This window comes from Heliangelus exortis, chromosome 7 (assembly GCF_036169615.1).
Source record: "Heliangelus exortis chromosome 7, bHelExo1.hap1, whole genome shotgun sequence".
In the NCBI taxonomy this organism is placed as follows: Eukaryota; Metazoa; Chordata; class Aves; order Apodiformes; family Trochilidae; genus Heliangelus; species Heliangelus exortis.
The window spans coordinates 8,243,848-8,255,162 of record NC_092428.1 but is presented as its reverse complement, the minus strand read 5'-3'; the positions used below and the strand labels follow the sequence as shown (position 1 = coordinate 8,255,162).

The 11,315-nt window shown below is 38.9% G+C and overlaps 1 protein-coding gene across 1 annotated transcript in view; it reads right to left on the bottom strand.

Annotated features, from left to right (window-relative positions):
- Positions 1-7,470: 7,470 nt before the first annotated feature.
- The window catches only part of KNDC1 (kinase non-catalytic C-lobe domain containing 1), a 62,121-nt gene continuing 58,276 nt past the window's right edge, over positions 7,471-11,315 (bottom strand). The window contains exons 28-30 of the mRNA XM_071748613.1: positions 11,188-11,247; positions 10,426-10,583; positions 7,471-10,135 (exon numbers count right to left, since the gene is read on the bottom strand). Of these exons, the coding sequence (XP_071604714.1) occupies positions 9,904-10,135; positions 10,426-10,583; positions 11,188-11,247 (450 nt within the window). The 3' untranslated portion in view covers positions 7,471-9,903. The remainder of the gene's footprint in view (positions 10,136-10,425; positions 10,584-11,187; positions 11,248-11,315) is intronic.

The following is an 11,315-nucleotide window of genomic DNA, read 5'->3' as shown; positions in this document are numbered from 1 at the left end:
TTACCTTATATTGATTACAATTCTATGAATATTAAAAAGGGGTGGGTTTACATACATATTCATAGGGATTACATCCTGTTATTACAATATTCATGATAGGCGGAGTCTGGGTGGAGTCTAGGCAGAGTCCTCTCTTGGGGAGATATGGGGGGGGAGGGAGGGAGGGTCATCAGGGGGTCTTTGGATGAAGTAAGAAGTCTTCCTCAAACTTGAACCCTTTACCTTTCTTTTTTCCGCTGACTTCATTATCTTGTTACAGAGCAAAATTAGACCCTGGCCATAATTTTTCCCTTATCTGCTGGTTGTGGCATGTTTATGTTGTCTCTGTGCAGATGTTCACATTCTTTTGGTGCCTCGTTAGCCTTGGCAGTGCCTTGTTTTGAGAACAAGGCCCACGCTTCAATTATCGCCGAGACAGAAGTTTGTCTCGTTGTGTTGCTTACACTGTTTTTGTGGAAAATTATAGGTCTCAATTGCTTTGTCTAGCCCCATATTCACTTTCTTCTTAGTTTAATTCTGAATTTACTGGTTAGGAATACAAATTCATTAACATCATATATCACAGTACTTATAAGGAAGAAAAGTCAGAAAAATAAGAAGAGGGGGCTGACCGCAAAAGCCCGTGAAACAAGAATGACATGTAACCATTTCCCTCAGCAACAGAACGGAGCCCGCGAAACAAGAACCAATGCTGGGAGAGTCCGCGAAACAAAAACCAATGATAAACTGATAAGAGACTAAGGGGAAGGGGTTTACGAAAAGTATAAAAGAACCGGTTTTACATTATTGAAGTCGCGAGCCCTGGGTAAAGCTGCCACTTGCCGGCCGCCCAGCGCGCTGCAGTGCACTGCTTTACTTACATTTCTCTCAATAAATAGTTTTATTGTTGATACATCGAGTCACTGTTTTTAACACAGGTCAGACAGCTTTTTCTGCTATCTTACCCTTCAAGTCATTCCTTATTTACCTGGTATTACCTTATGTATGTTTTTTCAGAAGTGTTACCATCTGTACCTGCTTTCTTGTGTGAGCACCATGACCTCTTGGCTGCTGCAGCAATGCTTCTGGAATATATTGACAAATTTGGTGCTTTATAGGCAGTTTTTCAGTGCATGGTAACCACGGATTCTGTCCCCCCGCCTCCTCCCCCTTTTTCCCGTGCAAGAGCAGAGACTACTTGCACCATAGATAACTCCTATTACTCCCCTGCTCAGCATCAGTCTGCCTCCAGAAACCATGACTGCATGTTTGATTTGTCTGTCCTTGCTCCTGCTTTCTGCTTTACACTCACCTCCACCACCTGCTCACAATCTCAGTGTTCTATTGTCCATGTACCCTATGACTTGCTCTATTATTCTGCCACTCTGGATTTCTCAGCATTCCCTTTCTTTGCAATGACAATCAATGTAACCATGCTTCTAAGACTGTCAGTGAGGCAGAGGCTTCAAGAGTGAACCCTTCCTACCTGGTTTATGCTCAAAACTTTCAATGTATTAAATATATATATATATATATATACATATATACATATATATATATATATATATATCTTTATATTAATGAAGTAAAAATTTAATTTAAACTCTCTTTATAATTTTTTTTTCCTAAAACCAACATTTCAACTTCCTATATGCTCAAAAAAATGGTTGCCATCTACCACAAAATCTTACTACTTTCTGCTTACTAGAAAATTGCTTCATTGAACCATGTTTAAGTTTGATTTGTGAGGCCCTTCTGAGCTTTGTATCTCCTTGCTTGTTCATTGTCATGGCATAGTTTGAGTCCTCCTCTGCCAGTGATGGTACTATTAAAAGAGTTTAATTGCCTCTAACCAACAAACATACAAGCACTATTGTTATCTTTATATTAAAGGCAGCCGATAGGTGATCTAGAACTACAGCCAGGCATGATCAGAGCCTTTTTGAAGCCCTTTGTTTCAGGATTGAGTAGGCAGGGACTGAAATCGCAGCCTGCACAGCAACAGCCTGAGCACACTGAACAAGCTTCCTAAAGGAAACTAAAGGAACTGGTGTAAAAATACATGAAAGTGTCTGATATCTGATTAAAAATTGAAAGTTTAGAGAGTTTACTTGACCAAACTATACGAAATTAGTTTAAAATTTAATTTACTTTGTAATGTGCCCCCATGCCCCCTGTTTCCCCACTCTACCTTGAATATTTCAAGCACTGGTTAGGAAAGAACTGTTATTATTAGGCAAACATGAAGACTACCCCCATCACAATCATGATTAAATACTTTACAATACCAGGACTTCTGAGCATTTGCCAATTCTGGTGTCAACAGATTCCACAGAGTAAACCAAGCAAGCAGGAGCTGGAAAGGAGACACACAGGAATCTGCTCTGTTAACCGAGTTACTAAATGACAAGTCCCTGGAGTCAGATGTATTTAACGCTGGCAGCAGCCTCTCCAGTCAGAACTGGGAATTGCCAGTGCCATTGCCTGCCTGGAGAATCCTGTCAAGCCTTTGCAGTCAGGCAAAATGCTGTTCTCAAGGACCAAATTCTCAGGTACCATAATTTAAGCATTTATCATCCTTGAAAGTAACTTTACACTTTCATTTTTACTCTGAGTGATTATTTTGCCCCTTTATTTTGGAGTTAGCATTTGTGCCTCGTGAGTCAGCAGGAGAATGAGCTATTGCAGCTGGCAGCCCTGGGTCATCCCTGTGCACACCTTCTGTGCAGATCCTGGTTTATGCCATGCAATGCTGCTTTGAAACGCATTGGTCCCAGCAGTGGAAATATTCTACTCACTCTTCTGTCCTTTACTTTATACCTGATATAAATTAGATCTTTGTAATGCTTCAGACACATTCTATACAAATCCAATGGAAGTGAATGTTACTTTCCACCTCCCTGCTCTGACTTCAAGGCTCTTTTACATGCCATGTTTCCAGCTATTTTTTTATTTCTTCCCCTCCTCTGTATTCTTCACGATACACTGTATCTTTCTTTTTTTGTTGTTGTTTTTTGTTTGTTTGTTTGTTTTTCCTTCCAGTCACTTCCATTAAGTGTCCTGAAAATATGATGATCAGCTGAGGAAGAAAGTAACTTTGAGAGGACACAGAACTGTAGCAACATAGCACAAATGATGCTGTCTGTCTACCTTCACTGCACCCTGAAACAGGCAGCACAGACACAACCTGACATCTCCCTTCGATTTACTGATAAGGGAAAAACAGGGCTACAGAGGGTGAGGACAGGAATGTAGTTAGGTTAGATGCTTAGCACTGCCCTTGTAACATTTACTCCAACTTCAGCTTCTAAATTTTCTCCAGACAATGCAGTGTTCATCCTTTGACACTTTTTACACAAATGAGTGCATTACTCATTGATAGAAGATAATTAATGTTTAAAACTATGAGTTGCATGTGCATGCAGTTCTGTGAAAGATTAAAAAGAATCATAGAATTATAGAATCATAGAATTGGCTGGGTTGGAAGGGACCTCAGAGATCATCAAGTCCAACCCTTGATCCACTACCGCTGCAGTTCCCAGACCATGGCACTGAGTGCCACGTCCAGTCTCTTTTTAAATATCTCCAGGGATGGAGAATCCACTACTTCCCAGGGCAGCCCATTCCAATGCCTGATCACCCTCTCAGTAAAGAAATTCTTTCTAATGTCCAACCTAAACTTCCCCTGGCACAGCTTGAGACCGTGCCCTCCTGTCTTGCTGAGAGTTGCCTGGGAAAAGAGACCAACCTCCCCCTGGCTCCAACCTCCTTTCAGGGAGTTGTAGAGAGTGATGAGGTCTCCTCTGAGCCTCCTCTTCTCCAGGCTGAACAGCCCCAGCTCCCTCAGCCTCTCCTCATAGGATCTGTGCTCGAGTCCCTTCACCAGCCCAGTTGCCCTCCTTTGGACCCGCTCCAGGACCTCGATCTCCTTCCTAAACTGAGGGGCCCGGAACTGGAGACAGTACTCGAGGTTTGGCCTCACCAGTGCTGAGTACAGGGGCAGAATCGCTTCCTTGGACCTGCTGGCCACGCTGTTCCTGATACAGGCCAGGATGCCATTGGCCTTCTTGGCTACCTGGGCACACTGTTGGCTCATGTTCAGCTTCCTGCCAATCCAAACTCCAAGGTCCCTCTCTATCTGGCTGCTCTCCAACCACTTTGTGCCCAGCCTGGAGCTCCCCATGGGGTTGTTGTGGCCAAAGTGCAGGACCCGGCACTTGGCCTTGTTGAACCTCATCCCGTTGGAATCAGCCCATCTCTCCAGTCTGTCCAGGTCCCTCTGCAGAGCCCTCCTGCCTTCCAGCTGATCGACACTTCCCCCCAGCTTAGTGTCATCTGCAAATTTGCTGATGTGGACTCAATCCCCTCATCTAAATCATCAATAAAGATATTGAACAGAACTGGGCCCAACACTGATCCCTGGGAGACACCACTAGTGACCGGCCGCCAACTGGATGCAGCACCGTTCAGTACCACTCTCTGGGCCCAGCCCTCCAGCCAGTTCCTAACCCAGCACAGATGCCCCTGTCCAAGCTGTGGGCTGACAGCTTTTTCAGGAGAATGCTGTGGGAGATGGTGTCAAAGGCTTTGCTCAAGTCCAGGTAGACCACATCCACAGCCTTCCCCTCATCCACCAGGTGGGTCACCTGATCATAAAAGGAGATCAGGTTGGTCAGACAGGACCTGCCTTCCTAAACCTGTGCTGGCTGGGTCTAATCCCTTGCCCATCCTGCAGGTGCTGTGCGATTGCTGTGTGATCTGTTCCATAACCCTGCCAGGCACTGAGGTCAGGCTGACGGGCCTGTAGTTCTCCGGGTTCTCCTTCTGGCCCTTTTTGTGGATCGGCGTGACATTCGTCAACTTCCAATCGCCAGGACTATAGCCAGGACGGATGATAGAGAGAGGTTTGGCGAGGTCTCCTGCCAGCTCTCTCAAATGTAAAGACATTCTCGTTTTATAAATGAAATGTAAAAAATCTCTGCCGTTTCGTGTTTCCCTGTGTCTAACAGGCGGATTTCAGACACCTGAAGGCCGATTGTTCCTCACGAGATCTTTGCTCGTAGCGTGTCCAGGGTGTACCTCTAAGAGCTCTCTGACATTAAAGCTCTCTTGTGCCATCTCCTGGTTATATTAAGACCTCGGATCCAGGAAACTGCTGCACAAGAGAAAACGTTGCAGAAGCTGAGGCAGTGATAGAATAATAGAATCCTTTTGTATTCGTATTTGGTTCTTGCCAATGCAGCCTTTTTGTTCCTACATTTTCAGTTTTCTCTTTTTTACTTTTTTCAGGTCGTTGATGAGCCCTTACTGCAGCTACATTATCAGGTTTTTTCTCCTTTGTGTGAGGCTAGACTCTTGTTAAAATATGGCCTGTTTTAGAAACCTCTTTTTAGAAAGTCTTTGCTTTAGAATTTCTTCCCCTGGTACCTTATGTACCAGTTCCTGGAGTTTATTCAAGTTTGCTTTTTTGAAGCCCACTTGTTATTCTGCTTCTCTCATCCATTTCTTGCCTTTGAATCAAGAACTCTGTTGTTTCATGGTAACTTTCATCTCGATTGCTTTTCATCTTCACATTTTCAACTTGATTCTCTATTAATCACAGTAAAATTTTAAAAACCAGCTTGCTTGTACAAATAAGGTCTCATCTTGTCTGATGGTCAGTTACAGACCCCATACTATGGCACCTAGACCTATTAATTTAAAATTTTACAGAAAAAGACCATGGAGGCCTGGCTTTAGTTTCTGAAACAACTATACACATATTAATACTGTTTTATTCTTCCTTTCTCTCCTTCCTTCCTTCCTTCCTTCCTTCCTTGTTCCTCTGGACAAACAAGAAGTGAGGGACTATGTGTGACATTGCAAAATACAACATCCTTGCAATTTTAGATGCAGTGTAATTTGTCAGCTATCTCATCTTGTGTGTTTGGTGACCAATTGCAGTTCCCCCCACCTTTCTGTAGGTTTCAGTCTTTTGGTCAATTAATTCGGGGGATTTTATATGCCAAACAATGGTCTTTTAACAGAAGCACACTATCTCTGTTCTGCAGCTTACCTTCAAAGAGAAACGTTGCTTTTTTAACGGCTGTGGACCTATATGGTAATCTCAGGAGTTATCTGTTCTTTTTTTTGCCTTTTATCTTCTAGTTCTTTGCCCTTTCACTTCCTTGTATCAAGAAACAGAGAATTAGGAGATACCCTTGAGGGCTTATCAGGACACACCCTGCCCAGTATAAGTGGCTTTATTCTTTATCCTCTCTTAGAAACAAAACAAAACAAAATACAAACAAACAAAGACTTTGCATATATTTGTGCAACATACCTTATTTTATTGTGTCATTCTTCAAAGTTGTCATGATAACTTCTATCATCTTCTTCTGCATGCCTGTAGAGTCCCACAGATTCGTGTCATCTTCAAAAACCAGAGCATCTTAATGAAAGCATGAAGCAAATGCAGAAAGACCTGTTTCAGAGCCTTACTGGACACAACCTTGCATTCTACCATAACACTGAAAAATCATTGTTGGCTTCCCTCCATTCAAATTGTAGTTTTTTCTTTTGTTAATTAGAAACATATAATAAAATTTTAATCCTTTGCAAAAAGCATCAAGTACTCACAGAAGCTGTGAGTCTCAGAAATACTTATGAAACTGATTCAATACATAAAGGAGGAATATAAAAAGCCAAAAAAGCAGTTCAGAGTGGTTGAAAAATTTCCAAAGAACAAAATTTGTCAGAATCACAAATCAGTGTTGATTCATTAATATTTTCTGGCTTCCTAGTTTGAGCTTCTATGGAATAGTTCACCAGATCCAACTGAGTTCTTCCCTGTTTCCTGGCAGGCCTCTGGAAGTGCTGAAGCTGGAAACCTACTTTCAAATGCAGGTAGTCTAACTAGGACACAGGTCCCTCCTCTCTAGCAGGAGATCTGAAAACCCTAGGGATCCTGAGGACAGCCAAAGGTCCCTGCAAAGGGACACAGAGAGCATCAATGCAAAGAGCAACTGGAAAGGTTCCCAAGGAGCAGACTTCATTTCAGAAACTCCATGGGTCACTGTTTGAAAAGACAAACAACACAAAAGCAAGATGAAGGAAGTGTCAAAAAAAAAAAAAAAAAAAAAAAAAAAAGAAGTAGGACAGCTGGTGGCAATTCTGGCTTACAGAAAAAAAAACCCATTTTTTTAAACAAACATTCTAATTTGGAATTGGAATGAAAACATGGGGACGGACTGCATATTCCCTCATTCATGGAATTCAGTTTTTTATGCCAATAATTTTTTTGCCAACTAGATACAACTGAATTTGCTTCTCTCATATATATTGTTCTGTGTTTTCTATTAAAAGGGCATTCCCCACGAAGAGAGAAAATTTCTTGTTTGTCATAAATAAGTGGTACAGTTATATGCTAGACAACTTCATTCTGAAATCTGTGTCACAAAAGATGTGCATACATCAGTGTGCATGGACAAAGCTTTCTTTGTGAAAGAGTGATTTAAAAATTTTTTTTTCTTCATTCAATAACTATTTAAATTCTTTGTCATTGCTGTTTTGGAGTTGTGTCTAAGAACAAAATCTTAAGTATCTGTTTGATGAAAACACCCCAAAGTAGTACCAAAACTCAATACTATGCATTTATCACAATATAAGGTCTGATACACTGAAGCACTATACACAAGACTTGAGATTATTTTAAAATTCTTGTAAAGTTATTGTTACATAAGAAACACAGTATTTTCTAGATTTAGCAGTTACTGATAAAACCTGTAAGAAATATATGAAGTAATACCATGGGTGCACAACTTAAATGCTAAGTAAACCCACAAACACAACTTCAACAGTATCTGACAACTATATAAAATGCATTTATTAAGATCATGTGATTAGCAAGTTTTGTGGAGTTCTTTACATTAGATAAGTTTATGCTACTTTATATTTTACTGTCTTTGAAAGGCAAGATGTGGCTTTAAGTGAAAAATAATTTTAGTTGAGAAAAAACAACTACTAATAAAATAAATTCTTTAAAATAAATGCATCTGGATAAAATATGTATAATGTATGTCTGCACAGAAGATTATTAACATTCTTAAATCACTCTATGATAGAAGGATAGGAGATAAAGGTTAAATGTTTTCATTTTTAGCAATTTTTAGAGAAACAACAACATATCTTACTTCTTAAAGGGTAAGTCACAATACATGCTAAACCTACATATGGTAAATAACAAAATAAATTGTAGTAAAAGTAGAAAAAATGCAAGAAAGCCCTGTTGAGGACTGGGTTCTCCAGTGTTTAAACCAATAAGTTCACAAGCATAACTCTCCTATCAATATTTTAGTATGAAAAATAATCTGAGGTATTTAGTGGAAAGTACATATATACCCAGCGTTTGAAAAAGATGAGAAGCAGGTGGCCTGCAATGCATAAATTGCAATTATTGACACAAGAACAGTAGAAGCTTTCCACTGAAAACATTACACATGCCTTTCTGTCAAACAGTACAATTTGCAAAATACTAGAGATGTGCACATTCCCATTTCTTATGTAATTTTCTTTCTCCATCCCTAGAGCATGCAAAGGCAGTCCACATCTGCTCTCCATATATCCCAAAACATGTATGCAGTTCCAGCAAATCACTTTCAGTATAGAGATAATTTTAGCTGTTTCCTGCCCTCCCCCACTTCTCTTCCAATACTATTGTTTTTCCCTCTGGTAGAAATACTTGCGTTTGTAACTAATTTGTAGCCTTACTATTTTGACCTTGCATAATTTTGGGTAGCTCAATAAATTTTCTAGCAATAGCATCACATTTCGTTGCCATTTAAGTCTTTTAAGTATAAGCTCTATGAATAGGTAGCAGCAGTTTTACAAGATGCAGATCCAAATTTCACACAGTTATTTGAAGCTGATGGGGAACTGCAATCTACAGAAGCAACTCCAAGAGCAAAAGATTTAATAAATGTGCACACATACACACACACACATACAAATTGGTAAAGTGATTTTTCTGCCAAATACAGAAAAAAAGCAATTTATTGTGTCATATATGAATATTCATAGAATTGTAATCAATAAAAGGTAATCCTAGAGTTTTAGATTTGTGCGTGTGAGTGGAGCGGAGACTCCCCATGCACCCAGTGCTGTTTTGCTAATTGCAATTTCAATTTTATTAATTAATTAAACCATTAACAGAATATTGAGTCTCGGTCATTTGTAACAATTTTTTACTGTTTTTGCAAGGCTTTAAGGGCAGAAGCAGAGCAACAAAGTTGCAATATTAAGATTCAAATCTTACTTTCATTGGAAAGAGGTTAGTTCAATGACATTAAAATCAAAACAAACAAAAAGTTGCATCACAGTCCTCTCCTTAAGTATGCTTGAAGGAAAAGATGGCCAATTATTGAAGTCACTTATGGTTTTCATAACACACAACATAAAAGCAAGAAACATCAACAGTCAAAGGATACATAGGATCTATGTCCCTGAACTCTATGCACACTGTGAAAGCATACAAGTGTACTATGTTTATATAAAAATATATTCAACATTTAATGAACTATACTTTGAACCCTCCTGGGCCAGCTTTGAACAGAAGCTGTGATTTTACCTTATTTTCATAGGTTTTCTTTAGATAGCTGTCTGTGGGCTAATTATTTTTCTATGCTAAAGAACAGGGACAAAATTAATTATCCTTTTGAAGTTTACTATCTCTTTAGTTTTATTCTTTTGATCTGTCACCCAGTTGGCAGAGAATCAAATCTTATTAATCGTCATTTTACAGTTTCATGCTAGGAGATACAATCATTTCAACTTGAGACAGCATTTAAGTCACTGAAGTATTTCCTTGGGAATTGTTCTGGGAGATGAAGTCAACTTAATGCAGCCATACAATCTACACTTTGAATAGAACAGATTAAACATAAGTAACTACTGAAATGTTGCCTTCATTCTGCGCAGTGCATCCTGAATTTTTCGAGCATGTTTTTCTGCTGGTATCTGATGGAAGTTGGCACGGTTGTCAGCTGCCAAGGCAGAAATGTCTGCATCTTTAAAACGAGTTATTCTTTGTCTGAGGTAAGCCTGCAGCTTGAAGTCTGGTGTATATGTATAAGGATTCTCTTGAAATGCATGAACTTGGCTTACAACCTTTGCAATATTTCTTGAAAAAGAATATGGTGAAAAAGATAAGTTTGTTTTGCTGATGATAAAAAAAAAACAAAACAGAACAAAACCAAAAAAAGCCCACCCAAACCCCTAGACTTTAAAGCAAAGTCAAAGGCATCAATCATTCTCTTCTAGAATATGTATTTCTTTAGATAGATGTCAAAATGAAACTATTTAAACTGCTAACTGTGCAATGCTGCCTCAGCTGTCATTACCCCCTCAGGCAATATTCTATTTCAAAAAGCCTGGTGACTTACATACAATACATAAAATAGTTAAAATTACCTAAGTTTAGTCCACTTGTGAGCTCCATTTGTCATTGTGAATCCTCCAGTTTCAAGTTGTTGGACGTGCATAGCTAAAACATAGGCTGATGGGATTGTTGGAAGTGTTTTGAATCTTTCTCCTTCCATCAAGCACAAGCTGTCACTTTTTAAAAACACCTAGTTTAAAAATGTACACAGATACATCTTACGTGAAGTATCAGGGCAGGTTTTCTAAGAGGTTTTCCACTTTGTGTTTAGCACTATGTGTTTATTTGTCATCAATTTTAACTTTTGGCATTGAAATTGAAGACAACGCTATGTATTAATCTGGTGGCAAACATTCCAAAGTAGAGAAACAAAGAAAGTAACTTGAATCAAAAGATAATTAATACAAATTTTTAATTGTTCTAAATCACAGCCAATATGACATTTTAGAGCTTTATGATTAAAAAACGATAGAACAGCAAGACAATGCCTGTGACAGCAAACATTTAAGATTTTTCAAAGATTACAGCCACAAAGCCCCTACAGAATTCACCAGAAAAAGTGTATCTTATTTTCTAGCCTGCTCTTAAGTTTTTAGTCACACAGGATACATATTTGAGAAATACTGAGAGAGAAAATTAATGTACTATTTCAGATTAAGAATCAACAGATGTAAATAAAATTAAAATCTTAATAATAAAAAGTAATAACCATGACTTTATTTTGTATTTAAGCAGATCTTGCTTCCTATCCAACCCCAAAGAAGTATTTCTACATTAAAGACTTCATACTATACCTCAACAGCCTTGAGCTCCTCCATTATTTCAGCTACTTTTGCAGGTAAAATTTTCCAGGCCTTACAATAAAACAAAATATATTTTTATTTTTCACATGTATGTTCATTTTGGAACAAGATTATGTTCA